This window comes from Lepidochelys kempii, chromosome 8 (genome assembly GCF_965140265.1).
Source record: "Lepidochelys kempii isolate rLepKem1 chromosome 8, rLepKem1.hap2, whole genome shotgun sequence".
Classification (NCBI taxonomy): domain Eukaryota; kingdom Metazoa; phylum Chordata; order Testudines; family Cheloniidae; genus Lepidochelys; species Lepidochelys kempii.
This window is the reverse complement of record NC_133263.1, coordinates 52,584,459-52,601,292: the sequence shown is the minus strand read 5'-3', so window position 1 is coordinate 52,601,292 and position 16,834 is coordinate 52,584,459. Positions and strand designations below refer to the sequence as shown.

The 16,834-nt window shown below is 52.9% G+C and overlaps 1 protein-coding gene across 5 annotated transcripts in view; it reads left to right on the top strand.

The window, feature by feature from the left end:
- LOC140915916 (ADAMTS-like protein 2) overlaps positions 1–16,834 on the top strand; it is a 45,294-nt gene that overhangs the window by 25,419 nt on the left and 3,041 nt on the right. For 2 of the 5 annotated variants that reach the window (XM_073356537.1, XM_073356541.1), the window contains exons 3-15: positions 371–446; positions 1,383–1,485; positions 1,750–1,895; positions 2,644–2,767; positions 5,637–5,717; positions 7,153–7,328; positions 7,655–8,099; positions 8,326–8,761; positions 9,564–9,670; positions 10,947–11,073; positions 12,675–12,888; positions 13,653–13,808; positions 14,363–14,533. In XM_073356537.1, coding sequence (XP_073212638.1) covers positions 371–446; positions 1,383–1,485; positions 1,750–1,895; positions 2,644–2,767; positions 5,637–5,717; positions 7,153–7,328; positions 7,655–8,099; positions 8,326–8,761; positions 9,564–9,670; positions 10,947–11,073; positions 12,675–12,888; positions 13,653–13,808; positions 14,363–14,533 — 2,362 coding nt within the window. Of the gene's footprint in view, positions 1–370; positions 447–1,382; positions 1,486–1,575; positions 1,896–2,643; positions 2,768–5,636; positions 5,718–7,152; positions 7,329–7,654; positions 8,100–8,325; positions 8,762–9,563; positions 9,671–10,946; positions 11,074–12,674; positions 12,889–13,652; positions 13,809–14,362; positions 14,534–16,834 lie in introns of those variants that run through there. The other 3 variants (XM_073356538.1, XM_073356539.1, XM_073356540.1) reach the window with 2 other exon arrangements.

Sequence of the window (16,834 nt, the reverse complement as noted above, 5' to 3'; positions counted from 1 at the left end):
GCAGGGCTCTGATGCTGCCATTCCGACCAGTGTAATGCCCCCGCTGCTATCGCTAAGTGAGAGCATCCCACCCTAAAACTGGGGCCATTGGAAATACATTTTCTACACACTGTTACATAGGCTGTGCCTGACAACCTGGATGCAAAACCAGCTGTTCTAATACACACTCCTGTAAAATTACTGCCTGACTTCTGCGTCTCTGTTCTAAGCTCCAGGCTACAACTGTCTTACAGCCTCTGTGTTTTAGCACCTCATAGTCCTCCAAACCACTGGTCACTCCTCCCACAGCTATTTGAGCATAAGCTTTTGTGAGCTACAGCCCACTTCATCGGATGCTCCTCCCACAGCGTAGTTCTTCTCTGCCTTTCAGACTCCACCTATCCCAGGGAACAAACAGCACCATGTGTGGGGGCCAATCCAAGCACTACCAGCTGTGCCAGCAACAGGTAAGAACCTCTCCCAGGGCTACCCATTTACTCCGAGGGAAATGGCATGGCCGCAGTGGGTGCTCACAGGGTTGTTGTGCTGGCACAAGCCTACTGGTTGTGCCGGAGATTTGGTGCGGCAATGACAAGCAGATTAAGGGTCTGAGCGGGACAGACACGGGTCACCCCAGAATTGAGACAGTCACAGGTGTGACTACAGCTCTCTGTTTTATGGATAAGAACAAGGCTAATGCTGAGAACAGCAGCAATCTTGATTCAGTGCCACTAGCCCCAGTGAAACCCTGATGGGCATTTCATTAATATTAATACATCAATAAGAAGAATACTTAGCTCCTTCCAGCCATAGATCTCAGAATGCTTTACAAAGGAGGTCAGTATCCCCATTTTACAGATGGGGAAACTGAGGCACAGATAAGGCAGTGACTTGCCAAAGGTCAGCCAGCAAAGCAGTGGCAGAGGCAGGAACTGAATCCAAGCCTCCTGAGGCCCGGTCTACTGCCCTATCCCCTAGGGGAATCAGCAAGGAGTAAAACTGCCACAGCAACCCTCATCTGAGGATCTCAAAGTGCTTTACAATTATCTCCATTTTACAGAGGAGAAGAGTGACTTGCCAAAGCTCCTAGAGCAAGCCCGTGGCAGAGGGGAATGGAACTGAGGAGTCCTGACTCTCAGCCTCTGCTCTGTCCATTAGATCCACGAGCCCCTTCTGTAACATCCAAGTGTCTGCTCACAGCTCTGAGATGAGAATGGCCTGCAGGCTGTACTAACTTTACATGAACCTTTCTTGCATTGCTCTACCAGTGGATCCTAGCCTTGACCTAAGGGGCCACGCTGCTCTAGAACGAGAGAGGAATTCCAATCCCTTGGAAGTTTTCCCTTTCTGTAGTGGGCTGGTTTTGATCTAGGAGGCTAATGTTAGCTTTGCTTTCTCTGCAGCCTTGCCCAGCCAACATGGCCAGCTTCAAACAACAGCAGTGCGCCACCTTCAATGCTAAGGCCTTTGGGAAGCACTATTACCACTGGACACCTCTCTACCCAGGTCTGTCCATGGCTGACCAGCTCAGCATGAGAGATGGGGACGAAAAGCACCTGGGGAAACCTGGTCAATAGGGGTAGGAGAAGGAGAGTTTCCTTCGGGTGTGGGTGGGTAGGTGCGTAAGCTTTCCACGTCTCTGGGCCAAGGCGCCCCCCTGGGTAGCTGTAAACCAGTGACCTAAAGGAGAAGATTGTCTCACTGTTGGTTCTGGAGCCATCCTGTGCCCCCACTGCTCTGCCCGGTGCCATCTCACCTCTCTCCCTTCAGATGATTACACGAGTATCTCCAACAAGCCTTGTGACCTCCAGTGCACCACCAGGAGTGGAGAGAGACAGCTGATGGCCCGAGCACAGGACGGCACATCCTGCAAAGATAGGACGTACCAGGGGGTCTGCATCAATGGCAAGTGTGAGGTGAGGCACTGGGAGGAAGGGCTGTGTATCGGGGGCTGAAGGCTTGGTTTTAAATCATTGTCCTCAAGCACCACAAGTATGGGCAGTAAGGCGAAACTGAACAGCTGCTATAGGGTTCCTGTAAATGTCACACTAATAATGCCTGTGTAGAATGGAGCAGTCAGGTTTGGGCTGGGGAGATCATTATGCGCAGCCACGTACTTGCATGAGGAGCATACATTCTCCCTTGAGCCTGGAGAAAAGCAGCAGCCTTGGTTTGTTTTTGAAGGAGCACCCAGCAGTGCAAGAAGTTTTAATCTGTTAGCGAAAGCCCTCTTGCGTTGCAATGGTACTTAAACCTCAAGACTCCACAGGACAGTGATTTGGCGGCTTGGCATTGCTGCTGCTGGATGTGCTGCCTCCTGGAGACGGTCGTTGCCAAAATGACATTGTCCCACTAAAACCAGCTGCCTGCTGGCTCAGCAAGGCCATTCTTGGATGCATCCCCTTCCAGGGGAAGGACATTCCAAACCAATGTCCCAGCAAGGTGGGTTGGTTAAACATAGGTGCAGTATGAGCTAAAACAGCCCTTCACCCCACCTCAGAGTTCTTACTTCTGTGTGCCCAAGACATGTAAACTCTCACTCTAGGGATTTCCCCCAGTTTAGAATCTCACTTACCCAGTAGGTCTGTTGTGGACACCCCTTGCTCCAGAGTAGGATTGAAGACCTCTCTGGTAATGTTGTCTTTTCTTCTGTATTTCTTGCAGCCGGTTGGGTGCGATGGGAGTCTCTACTCATCCCGGACGATGGACAGATGCAGGGTGTGCGGAGGGGATGGCAGCACTTGCTACCGGGTCTCAGGAAGCTTCCGAAAGGGGATCTCACAGTTAGGTACACCCTGTTAAGTGATGCCCATCAAATAATTTCACATGTTGCTTCTTGCTAACATGGACTGCCTACTAAGGCAGAGTCTGAACATCCCAGCTGAAGGAGCTGAATAATACCTTGCCTTTCTTTCCCCATGTAAACCAAAATGATGGTATTTTGTCTGTTCAGCTTAATCAGCAGAGGAAACTGGTTTGGTTCGCTGTATGGTTAGTTAGTGAGGTTTTCCTCCATCACTTTATGATGTGAAGCGGCGGGGGGTCCTATTTATATCTATTGATCTCAGCATCTTGCCCATGCCCGATGATGTTAGGAGTTCAATGCGCTTTCTTTTATCTCTGCTCTGAGTTGATTTTACGCTTGGATGTTAATCTTGTACGAGGAGGGTCACTACATTTGTAAATGTGTGCTGCTGTTCTTGGTGACAGCAATCGTTCTCCTGTATTCTCCAGGCCGATGGGCTGCAGAGGAGGTAAGTGTTCTCTGAAACGTGGTCCTCTCTCAGGCCCTACAACTCCCCTCACTTCTACCCCTCTCCATACTCCCACTCTTCCCTCCTCACAGAATGATGGGATTGTTGATTGGTAGAGCAGCACTGTGATGCACTGATAACCAGAGAATACTGATTGTAGGACATTCTGGGACACCTACTACTCTACTTTATGGTAATTCCACTAGACTGTAGCACCCTCTACTGGATACAGCCCTGTTGTAACTGCACTCAGTGCTCTTCACAGCTCTGGTGATTCGTTCTCCTTTTCTGTGGGAAGAGGAAAAAGTTGAATCAGAAGTGTTTTTTGTTTGGTGGTTTTCCTTTCCCAGGAACAACTGCCAGCTCTGAATAAACCCAACACCAAAATGCACTTCATTGCTTTTAAATGTGATCTGCAGAGGATTGGGTTTGTGCCTGTTTGTGCTGCTTTAGAATGGATAAAGAAGGCCTGAAACAGTTTTCAAAAATAAGTATTACTTTCTGGGTTTGGGTTTTTTGAAATATCAGGATTGTCACATCTGGTACTCTGCGGGGTCTTGGGGACTCTGAGATTTGTATGGTGAGCTCTCACATGTTAACTGAAGGGGCAAGGTAGAACAAGGTGGGGGAGGTAATATCTTTTATTGGACCAACTTTTGTTGGTAAGAGAGACAAGCTTTTGACCTTAGACAGAGCTCTTCTTTAGGTCTGGGAAACTTAATTAGGTCATGTCTACAACTGGCACCGCGGTAAGATCTCTCATGTAGCCGCTCTGTGCCGACGGGCTAGAGCTCTCCACTTGACATAATTAAACCACCTCCAATGAGCGGCGGTAGCTATGTTGGTGGGAGAAGCTGTGCACATAAGCACTTATGCTGGCAAAAGTTATGTCACTCAGGGGGTGGTTTTTTCACACCCCTGAGTGACATAAGCCAACATAAGTGGTAGTGTAAACATAGCCTTAGAGTGTGTCAGCTAAATACAAGTGGAACAGATTGTTTAGCAGAAGTAGTTAACACACATTTCAAGGGGCCCTTCAAGATGAAGTGGCCTGGTAACATCTCTCCAGTCATTGGGAGGAAAGGAAGAGGGGAAGGGTAAGCAACTGTGCGGGTTGTTAGAGTGTTGTAATAAGCCATAGATCCATTGTCTCTATTGGGCGAGGTGGACGCAGGCAGTTGATTATTAACAAAAGTGCGTCTTAGATATTTGAGTTCAAAAAGTGTTAACAACAACAGCAAACCAAAACAGAGGCCAAAAAAAGGTGTCTAAAACTCTCTTCCCCACACCATTGCTCATCTTGTATTTGTTGTTATTTTTACTATTTAGATTGCAGTAGCAAAGATGCTGCTGCTGCGGATAGAGTGAGACGTATACACTCTTTTGTGATTCCAGCATTTCACTAGGTCTCCCGTCACCACAGAGTTTTGCATGGTAGAGAAGACCCACATTTCTAATGTCAAATACAATCTGATAAAAACCCTCTTTACCCAGCATTAAAAAATTGGCTTGTGCATTTGCTTGTTGTTTTCCCCTCCCTTTGCAGGTCACCTTTCACTCTCCAAGGGGAAACTATCAGGTTGAGAGGATGAGATCTGCAGCCCTTGATCTCTAGGTTGCTAGTTCAGATCCAACCTTGGGCAGTAGTTGGGCCTTTATCTTTTTGGGTGTGTGGCTCTACTGGGTGGGATGACTCCCTCATGCGCCCAAAACTAATACTTTCTTCCTGCCTCAGAGTTTGACTCGGGACTCAGATGAACTCCTGAGGTCTGCAGCAGCTCAACCTCAACAGACCAGGCAGGGATTTTTTTTTTAATAATGAATCCTTGACTGCAAACAAACACACACACACACACAAAGAGGGAGCTGGGACAAGACCCCTTCTCCTGGAGCTAAAAGAGTAATTCTTCAGTGTGCAGCAGGGCACCATCCCCCTCCTGCATGGACACAGAGCCAGCTTGCTGCCGCTGACTACTCCCATTGAAACATAACAAAAGCCCATCAGTCACTCCCAGGCTTGCCAACCCCTAATGTTCAGAAAATCATGAGATTGGCTTTAAAATCCTAGGATTATGTAAAAATCATAGATGTGGCGTTCTTTTTATTTGCCTTCTGCTTTTTGAGCCTTTAGGATGCACCAGGCTCACATGTTGAAGCTTTCTCCACAGCCACAAGGGCTAGAAACTTCATTCTTAAAGAAAAAGTAAGGCAGAACTCATCCCATCTCCACTTGACTCCAGGAGCTGGGGCGTTAAGGACAACAACAGTATCATGAGACTCATGACAAAACCATGAGTTGGCAGGTCTGCAATGCCCTCACTGAGCTACCTGTGAGGCTGGAGCAGCCTGAGTCTCTCTCCCGCGTTGGGTTTCCCAACCCTTTGTTCTGTTCCCACTCCCCAGGCTATGTGTTCATCACGAACATCCCTGCCGGTGCCACGGACATTCTTATCATTGAGCGCCGGAAGACTGAAAACATCCTGGGTAAGCCACAGAAAAGCACGCAGCGGATAGCACGTCACCACCGCCAGAAGTGGGGCATGGGCTGTGCTCCTGGGAATGGTGCGGAGAGGACAGGCCCCGACAGCAAAGGAAGGCAGGAGCAAAAGCTCAAGGGGAGTCTGCAGGAGGCCCTGTGCATGACCACAGCCAGGCTGGAGCGGGTAAAGTCACACCAGAGAAGGGAAGGTGCTGGGGAGCAGCTTTAAGTGGTTGTGAGCCCCACAGAAATGGGCAGATCTGGACACAGGAATCCCCAGCACCTTGCTGCATTGACTCCTGCACTGCCATTTCTGACCCTCTCGGAGAGGAGGGTGCTGGTGACTGTGGGGGGAGCCAAAGACAGCGTGGCTCCTGAGTGAGTGGGAAGCAGCAGGGCGGGGCCAGCACACCGGGCAGCTGAACCAGGATTCTCGGGGTGTCCACCTGACTTCCCTGCACCCCCTCTGGCAGCACCGAGGGATTCCTCTAGAACCCTTGCCCCGTCCCTTAGGTGCTAACCAGGGCCGGCTCTACAGTTTTTGCCGCCCCAAGCAGTGAAAAAAAACTGCCGCCGCGGGCGGCAAAAGGAAGAAGCTGCCTCCGAATTGCCGCCGCAGCCGACGGAGCTGCCGCCCCTTTCGAACAGCCGCTCCAAGCTCCTGCTTGGGATGCTGGGGCCAGCCCTGGTGACAACTGTACCCCTCTGGCAGGTGTTTCCGTAGGAGGGAAGGATACAGGCTTTAGGAAATAAAGGATGGACAAGACCGTCTGTGATCCTCTCTCACCTGGAACGATCTGTTAGGGGTCACACAATCCTTTGTGTTGGATCTTTGCTTTCTGCATGGGCTGGGTCGCAGCTGACGTGTTATTCTTGGTGCTTTCAGAAAGCAAAGGGCTGAGAGATCTAGCTGGAATGAGGCTGTTAGGGGACCACAGATACCCTGACCAGCCCTGCCTCCATTGTAATTCACTTGACTAAAGCCAGGCTCACACTGTAACACTGGATCCAAACAGCCCTGAATTTGTGGGGTGAGGGTTAGAAAGCTAGCTCTGGGTCAGAATTGTGGGTTTCTCCTGACTTTTGAGCTAAATAAATCCAGCTCTCTGGAGGTGAAATTTCTCTATATTTAGCCGCTGTGCCATTGAACCACCAATTTTTCTTTAATGTTGCACGTTCAATTCTGCCTCACACGTTGCCGTGGTTCCAGGGGTCTGGACTAGAAACGTGATGTACTGTAGTGTGAGCTCAGGCCACCCCCAACTTGGTATCCCGTCCCTCAGGGCACCGACACACGGAGCCCAAGACAGTGTCTCCCCCTGGGTGATTTTCCTTGGCCAAGGAGTACTTCTCCATACAAGTCAGCATGGGCTGCTGTTGGCCTCTTTTCCTTGAAGTCTGCTTGGAGTTAAGTCTCCTGTCCCTCTCCTCTGTTTGCAGCCCTGGCGGATGAATCTGGGCGCTTCTTCTTCAATGGGAATTCGGCCATTGACAATCCCCAGAACTTCCGTGTGGCTGGCACGGTGTTCAAGTACCGCCGCCCTTCCAACCTGCATGCAGATGGCCTGGAGTATGTCATTGCCCAGGGCCCCACCAATCAGTCTCTGAATGCCATGGTATGTATGGAGCTAAAGATCTGGGTGCTTCCCTGGTGGTCTGCTTTCCGAGCCCCAAGACCACAGGTGCCCTGCAGGCAAGGGAATTTTGAGCTTTCCCACGGCTGGGGCTCCTGCCTCATTCCCTATAGCAATGCCTTCTGGGAGAGATTGGCTGTGCCATTCCTGGGTGGTCCTGCCCGGCCATCATGGGTACACCATCTCGTCTGTGTTCATCACAAAGCACTTACTCTCCAGGTCAGGTTTCAGGGTGTGGGTCACGTGTTTCTGATCCAATAGACATGATACATGCAAATGAGCTAACAGGGTTTTTGTTTTCTCCCCAGTACTATAACTTCAATGGGAAAATGCCCCATATAACGTATGACTATACTGTGCCACACATGCCCTCGCCAGCTCTCCAAACAGCTGCCCCTGCCCTCAAGGCACCTCTCTACCTTCATCTACCGGACTCCAGCCCCAAACATCCAGCCCCAGTCCCAGCAGATTCTGGGGCTGTGCGTGATTTCAATGCTACTTGGCTGTCTCTCTCCCCGGATGATGTCAGCGACCGGTTCCCACCCGGAGAAGAGCATGGAGACCTGAGCTTCAACAGTCAGGAATTCTTCCAGAGTAACTCCACTGCTCAGGCCGGACCCTGGGGCTGGGAACAGAGGGAAGAGGAAGAAGAGAAGTTTGGCTTCCGGATCAGACAAGTCTACCATGCAAAAAGAGTGGGCGAGGAGGCAGAGGAGGAGGAGGCGGCGGTAGTAGGTGGAGAAACAGATTTGGGTTTGTTTGTTTTCTTGGCTACCTCATGGTTGGGCAACTGAGGTGCTTGTTAAGGGTGGGACTTACAGAAACACTCAGCATTGGCCCACCTCTGCTCTCATCGAAGCCAGTGGGCGCTGTACCATACCAGCTGGGTGGATGGGGGAGGTGGTGAACCAGAGGGGGAACCAGAGGTGGTGAACCAGAGCCTCTGTGGGCTCATTAACGCCCCTGCATTTTCCTTTAGCCTCCAGCTTAAACCAGATTTCCATCAGCACAGCCATGCCCTTCAGCGTGATGAGGCCCGAGATGCCAGAGAGCGGTGGGATTGGGGCAGCCAGGCTCCAGCTCTTCAGGAGATTGTGTCACCAGGACCCACAAAACGCTGCCTTTTGCAGGGAACTGCAGTACCTGGCTGCCAAGGTAGGCTGGAAGAACTCAACTGCAGGGCTGTGGAGAGAGCTGGTGGCTGGATGGCCAGAAGGGCTGCACAAAGGGCCTGCCAATATGAACTTGCTGGAGAGCACGAAGGCAGAGGCTTACGCAGAGAGCCAGGAGAAGGCAGCTAACTACAGTGTGATTACAAGCATTCAGAACCCCGTGCTGGGTTCCAACTCAAGCCTCCACTCTGGCCTCGGGAATAGCCACCTGGCAGAACCTCTTCAAGCCCCTGGGCCTGAAAGGTGAGATGCCGCCAGGTTCCTGAGGGAAGACAGGATGCCGGTTATCCTGGGAGGATTGATCATCCCATTCCCATGGTAGCTTTAGGGTTAGAATCATAGAATAACAGAGTTGGAAGGGACCTCTGGAGGCCATCTAGTCCAACCCCCTGCCCAGAGCAGGACCAATCCCAACTAAATCATCCCACCCAGAGCTTTGTCAAGCCTGACCTTAAAAACTTCTAAGGAAGGGGGTTCCACCACCTCCCTAGGTAATGCAGTCCAGTGTTTCACCACCCTCCTAATGAAAAAGTTTTTCCTAATATCCAACCTAAATCTCCCCCACTGCAACTTGAGACCATTACTCCTTGTCCTGTCATCTGCTATCACTGAAAATAGTCTAGATCCATCCTCTTTGGATCCACCTTTCAGGTAGTTAAAAGCAGTTATCAAATTCTCCACTTGGTTCTCCACTTGGGTTTCCCCTCTCTGACTCCTCTGTTATTGTGGTGATGGGGAAGGTGGGACAAAGTCAGCAGCCTGTGCCAGTCCATCTCAGACTCCCAGAACACGTTCCATAGTGCCTCTGCTCCTCCAAAGGGGCTTGGTCACCTCCTACGTGATCCCTCACTCACCAACGTGCTCCACCAGCCGTAGGAGATCTTCTCATGCAACCTGATACATGCAAGCCTGCAGGAGAGCAGTAAGAAAAAGAAGCAGAGCCACTGGGGTCCCTCTCCATCCCCTGGAGTACCAGAGGAAAGCTTTCACTATCTGTCACTCATCGCATCCCAAACTAAGCTCATTCCTGCTCCTCTCTCTGCAGCAACGAGTTTGATGTGAGCCCCCTGGACCATGATGACATCAGCCTGGCCGACATGTACCGGTGGAAGGTCTCCGCCTATGCTCCCTGCAGCTCCACATGCACTTCAGGTAGGTTTGGTCTGGGAGACTGGATGGCTTTGCAGGACTGGGAATGAAATGTAGAGCCCTTCACCTGAAGGTCCCCAGGTATAGTCCAGCCCAGCAACCAGAAGCTATTATTATTTTAAAGTGGTTTGGTGGCCTCTGTGAAATAACTTGGTGTCCTCAAGCCAGTTTCTAGTGGAGTAGTGTCCACATCCCAAAAGCCCCTGCATCGGTTGGCACTAGGTCACACCCCTATGGGCAATCTCAGCTGCTGGGAATGGCAAGTGAGCTCTCCTTCCCCTGTCTGGGGCAGGGCGGAGGCACATGGCTAGGGCAGGGTGGCGAAAGCTTGCACTGCTGCTGCCTGTGCTGTCCTTCGTGCGTGGGTCAACAGAGGAATCCCTTCTCCAGGGCCGGCAAGTGCCTTTCACCAGCACTAAATCCTCTTCAAATGCAAATGAAGGATCCAGCTACACCATGAACAAGGGTTAACATTTACACACAGGCACGGCTCCTGTACCTCAGCCGAAGGTGCATGGGAGAGAGCTGCAGGGGAAGAACCTGGGCATGTAGTATATGATCTTATGGGTCATGGTGGCTCCTGTTTCATTGAGGATCTATATAATTACCCTAACTGGGAGGTGGGTGAATGTTTCTGTGCTTGGGCTGAGCCTTTTAAAACTTGTAATAAGCCATCGAGAAGAACCTGAGCCCAGCTGAATAGTAGGTTCACACTTGGAAATGGTGACGTCCCTTGATGTGAATAGCTCCAAGCTGGGCTCCAAGTCTTGCCAGTTCGTTTCATGTTGGTGGGGTGACTGGAGGGGCTGAAGTATATTTGGTGGGGAAAGGGAGCTGGTACATTCAAGACCTGTTAGTCTGCAGAGGACCTCTTGACACGTCTGAAGCTCCTGGAGAGTGGTGTCAGAATGAGCATAGATACTTCAGAGGATGGGAGCTTTATTTAAGTTTCAGCATCCTTTTGCCTGAATGAAGTGAGACTAGGAGTAAAGGTCCTGGGAAGAGGTGGGTGGAAAGCAACCCATCAGCAGCATCGGGCTGTCTTTGGCACTGGTAAACTATGCTGTGGAGTGTTCAGTTCTGGTCTTGGCTGCTGTCCTGCTGGCCTCATCACGTGGGGCTTGAGCTTTGCAGTTCTCTTCTGGATAATGATCCTGTTGAATATTTGTGGTTTTGCCATGGCACTAGACTCTCAGATACATAGGCACCATGTAATAGATGGAGCGAGTAGTGGTTTGTTGGAGAGCAGGCACTAAGAGAGATTCCTGGTGCCCAGCAGGCATCAGCACCTCCTATGCCATGTGTGTCCGGTACGATGGAGTGGAAGTAGGGGAAGCGTATTGTGATGCCCTGACCCGCCCAGAACCCACTCATGAGTTCTGCACAGGGAGAGAATGTCAACCCAGGTGAGTGAGGATATTCAAGCCTTGGCCCCCTCTCAGCAAGACACCCCATCAGCCAAGGATACAGCCACAGATGGGCCTGCACAGCAGCAAACCGAGCTAGGTGGGACCTGGCAAAGATTGCACAGGCAGAATAATGCGTGGGAAGCCAACAACCAACAGAGAAGGAGGTGCCCAATGCACACCCACGGTTTCGGGTGGGTTTGTACCTAGCATGGCTCGGCCATGCTTCCGCTGCTGCTAGTTAGATTCGTGCTAGCTCTAGGAGAACCAGTGTGAGTATGTGCACACGCGCAGGGGGATCACCCCTAGCTCGCAGTACAGACAGAACCTAAATCAGGGGAAAAGAAAGGGAGAAAGCATGAGAGAGAAGAGGGGTGGGCGTAGGTGGGATTTCTGTGTCCTGTAGCTGATCCCACTCAATAACTCTGACGCTGGGTGTCACTTAGCACCCACAGTGCAGAGTATTAGAAAGAGGTGGGTGGGGACTGTCATTTTTTGGTGGCCATCTTGATACAGCAGAGTGAGGAATGACCCCGGAGATGCTTAGACCGTGGGTTTGCGTCAGCTCAGGTTGTTGGGCTGGGTTACATTGCTTTACAGCAGACTGGAATATCCGCCGGTGTCTATTTAAAGGTGGCCTAACATGTTGTGCAAGTCAGGATAAAACCCCCCAGGACATAGGCAGGGCCAGATGCATTGGGTGTAATTTACAAGCTGGGGGCTAGACAGAGCAATTCAACAACCTGCCCTGAGGAAGGGGTGGCCCACAGCTGCACTGCCCCAGGAACCCCAGAGACTGAGTGGTACCTCTGTCGCGTTGCCTCCCTGCCCCCTCCCACCTTACTCTGATGGGGGAATAAATTACTCCACCCCCTTTTCATGGAGCAACTCACTCCCCCCAGGCACTTGTGCACCTACTCTGACTGGTGGATGCAGAGCCAGGGCTCCCCCCACGCCCCATCCTTCTCCCCCTGCTCCTACCCAGTTGCTCACAGTGGGTGAGTAGCCCCTGCGCTCCCCACTAGAGTCAGTCACAGTCTGAGCAAGGGATTAAGGTCCTTACTCCCCTGCTGACTCAGACGAACACTGTGACCACCCAGCCCTCTGCGTAGGGGGATCATGCTGCTCCTGGAAATACGCTGCCACCTCTGCGCTGGAAAGGGACAGCCTTGAAACAGCACACAGCAGCCCTGTGCAACAGAATAAGGCACAGAGAAAAGGACAGAGTACCCAGTTGAAAGACCTCAGTAATGCTAGGCAGCAGGGCAGTTGGACACTGGGGACACAGGTGTTAACCTTCTTACGCTTGTGAAAGGGCCATGGAGTGAAGTTTTTAAGGCCCACATGCAATCAGGCCTCTGTGCTACATGTGGGAGACCAATGAGCAACTGGTAGTTAATTACAGGGGGATAATTGTCCTACAGAGTTATCACTTTAATTGGAGACACATGCGCACTGGGCAGTCCCATGTACTCAGGAAGATGAAAGGAGCCCACCAGTGACCTGTGTCAGATACCCCCTGTCTTTGATGTCTGTGGCCCTCAGGGTGCCTTGTTCTGACCTATGCTTTGTCTTCTCTCCCCTTGCGAACCCACCTGGAGGTGGGAGACCAGTCGCTGGAGCGAGTGCTCCAGGACCTGTGGGGAGGGCTACCAGTACCGGACTGTGCGCTGTTGGAAGATGCTGGCTCCAGGCTTCGACAGCTCCGTTTACGACGAGCTGTGTGAGTCTGCTGGGCTGGCCAGGCCAATGGAGAGGAAAGCGTGCAAGAACAAGGCGTGTGGGCCCCAGTGGGAGCTCTCCGAGTGGTCGGAGGTATGGAGTGCAGTGGCCTACCCCATGTGTCAGGGTTAGACTGGGGAGTGGCCCATGACGAGAGGAAAACTGACCTCAGCAGTAGACTCATTCCTATGTGTCGTGCTGAGGAGGTCTCTGGGTAGTTTGAAGCACAGTAATTAGGCATCACAGGGAAGCTAGCATTGTTCTTGCCCATCTTTTTCCTGTTCTAACACAGTCCAGGGGAGTCTACTACCCCTTCTGCTATCTTGCATAATAATTTGCATTTTTATAGGATCATCCCTGTGAGGATCTCAGTGAATTTAGCCACAGAGCACCTCTGCGAGACTAACCTCCCCCTCCCACCATTTTACAGCTCAGGAAACTGAGGCACTAAGAAGCTAAGCCCCACACTTTCAGAAGAGGTCACTGATTTTGGGTGGCCAACTCAACACGCCTTGTAGGTCTGGTTTTCAGATGTGCCAGACCCCTGCATTTCCGGTTTGCTGGTGGGAGCTGAATGCACTCAGCAGCTCTGAAAATCAAGCCCAAGGTGATTCATGCTGGGCACCCAAAACTTGGGGGTATTTGGGTGAAGTGACTTGCCTGTAGCCACCCAGCAGCAGAGCTGGGACTAGAACTCTGGTATCGTGATTCCCCCGCCACTGTTTTAGCCACAGGACCAGCCTTCCCCTCTGCACCAGCACTCACCTCAGTCTAGGGAAGAAAAATGTATCTTTTCCCTCTGCCCCCACCCAATCTCTTGTCCCCTTACTGACGCAGTCTGGTCTCTTGTGCTACAGTGCTCTGCTCGGTGCAGCAGTCAGGGGATGATGAAGAGGGAGGTACGCTGCTCAGTAGAGCCAGGCCTCTGCGATGAGGCCCTGAAGCCTGTCAGTGAGAAGGAGTGCACAGGCCCACCCTGTGACCGGCGCTGGATTGCCTCTGACTGGGGACCGGTGAGTCCAGGCCGGCTGCTTTTCCTCTTTCCCGGACCTGTTCGAGGCTTGAGGACTTGGGTGAAGAAATGCAGTAGCCCAGGCCTGAATGGAGGTGGAGATGGAATCCACCCCGCCCCCCGTTAGAGTGGATTGTGGGACCAGAATCCCCCACACACCCAGAGCAGATTACGGGGCCGATTACGGGGCCGATTACGGGATTATCGCCCACACAGACAGTTTACATTATACGCAAACTAACGGTTGAGTTGTTTTTGCTCAGACTTTTAACAAACATTCCCCTCCAGGCACAGATGGAGCCTGGAAAAGGTCAGCTCAAAAGTTTGGGACCATTATGAGTGCCTGAAAACGAGGAAGCTACTGCGACTCCTGAGTTAAGGAGGCAGTTGTGAGGCCATCAGCCCTTAACCGCGGCATGTCAGCATCAGAGCTAGGACCAGCACTCTGGTCTCCTGCCTCCCACTCCCATACTCTGGCCACTCAGCCATGCTCCCTCCACTCCTGCCAGTGCTGTTCAGTGACTGGCACCTTGACATGCCCTTTATTTCTCCAAGTGCTCAGGTTCGTGCGGCAAGGGGCGCATGAGCCGCTTTGTCGTGTGTCGCAACCTGGAGGGGAAGGTGATCTCGGACTCCCAGTGCGATCCGGCTGCCAAGCCTCTGGCTGTCTACCCCTGTGGGGACAAGAACTGCCCTGCACACTGGGTGGAGCAGGAATGGGACCAGGTAAGCCTGGAGTGGCCTCACTTCGACCTGCCTGCTGTCTGGAGGGGCTGACTCCAGGCATCCGGCCCCCTTGGGGGGGTACATGGGCCTTGGGCAGCCAACATGTGTGTTTTACAAGCACAGGGGGCCTGTGTGTCAGCGCGGAGGGGCTGGGAGGAGGCAATGAAGCAGGGGTGAGCCTCGGGGAGGGAGAGCGTTTGGGGCCCAGGGAGGGATCAAAGCACAATCCCTGGGGAAGCCGAGAAGCCAGGAGAACGGTCCCTTTGGGGGACAGGGGGGCGCTGTCCCCTGGGGGGAGACGGCTGGGGGCAGGAGCAGCACACAGGGGTGGGGGACATAATGAAGCAGTGCCTGATGGGACTCACCCTCTGCTGCAGGACAGGTGGCTCCTGAGGCGCAGCTCGGCTCCGCTCCCCACCCGAAGCCTGGCTCACCGCGGGGGGGCAGGTTCCTCAGCTCCCTGGGGCTGGTTAGCTCCTTCAGGCTCTTCTCACTGCCGTGGCCCTCCTGCTTCCTGGAGCGGATCTCGTCATCCTGCCCGCACCCGGGACAGCCTGCCATAGCAGAGGCTGGAGGAGGGAGGAGGCCATCATTGGTCAGGCTGAGTTGGGGCCGGTCTCTTCAGGCCAGACGCCCCATTGGGTGCCTGGGGCTCCCAGCTTTACTGCCAGAGCTGCCGCGGGTTGGGCAGCGACAGCCCCTGCGCTGGTGCTGGAGCTTTGCCGTCCCGGGCTGGGTTAGCAGAACCGCCTGCCAGCTGGCTCTTTCCCGCCCGAGGCGGCTCAGGAGGTTCCCGAAGCAGGGAGGGGAGTCACAAGCGCCACTCCCCACAGCTGCCGCTTCGCAATGGCTTGACACATGCTGGCTTTCCCAGAGCTCCCATCAGAGGGCAGGGACTCTGCTCCTCCGCTCTAGCCTGCTGGCTCTTGCAGATCCAAGATCTAAACAAGGCCCTGAAGTTCAGTCCCGTTATGCACACTGCAGTAAGAGTGGAGAGCACTGGAGAGGGGCCCCAGCCAAACCCCAGGACCCATAGGCTGTCTGAAAGCAGGGCCATCAAGATCACTGTGCAGCGGGCATCTCCTGAAGCATTCACTAAGAGCCAGTGAAAGCACACGGCAGTGTGAGAATCTCTTGGGACCAGGAGCAGATGAGCCGTAGCTGCCTCTGCCTCCTCCGCTTTGACTTGAGGTCTAGAGTGGTCCGATTGAAACCCGAGCCATCGGTCATGGGGGGCAGGTTGCATAGCAGGGTTGAATGTGGGCACAACTGGGGATCGGGGGCGGGGGAGAAAGGGGGTAGTCTGGGCCTAGGGAGGGGGTAACTGCTAGGGGCTGGGTTCCAGCCACACTATTCCTTCCAGCACATCCTAGCTGCCAGCAACCCTCCCCAGCCAGCCACACTCTGCCAGCCCCCTTCATGGCCTGTCTACACCACGGCTGCTGCCAGTGTCAGAGCAGTACAAAGGCTCCAGCGAATACGATTGCTTTGTGCCACCGATTTTCCAAATGGCCAGTGATAGCATAGACCCAGCCTCAGCTCAGGCGCTGCTCTGTGCTGCCTGCCAGCTTCAGCCTTGCAATAGCTTGTTTTAGGTGGCTTCCCAGATAATGCAAACCAGGACACTTTGGCATTTGGTTTCCCCATACAGCACTGAGCTAACATGGCTTTACAGTGAACTCAGGAGGGAGCACAGAGATACCCTGGGGCCTAGCAGAACCAGCCAGACCCCAAGCACTTTTAAGCTGGGGCAGCGATATGAAGCAGGAAAACCACTTGATAATTCTACATTTCAAGCGCTAGGTGCCTAGGGTCCCACCATCCCTGGCTAAAGAGTGTTCTCCCTTTGTCTGAGCAGCCTGCTTAAACCCACCTCCTGGTTAGTGCTGAGGGCTTGAGGCTTGATGGGTGTAATAAACTGAGGCTGTTTTATTTCCCTATGCTATGGCAGTCCATTACCCCCTTTGCCTGCTGTGCAATTTGCACACCCCAGTGCAGCTGGGTTTACAAGCTCTGTTTCTCCAAGTACCAGCGCCCGTGAACTCAGTCTGAGCGCTTTTCTTCTCTCATGTCCCCTTCCGGGGTTGAGCGGGCCTTGGTGATCAAGTCTAGCTGGAGGGTGATTAAGATGGAATACAATCCAGCTCCCTGCCCTCCAGCTGTGCTTGTGTTGCATGGCGAGGGCGGGGGGAGTGAAAAGCGGGGCAAGCACAGAGGTGGCAGTCACGCTGGCAGAGGCAGCTGGGGACCTGCAAAGGGCGTAGAACAGAGCTGGACTCTTGCTACTGCATGACTGAGTAT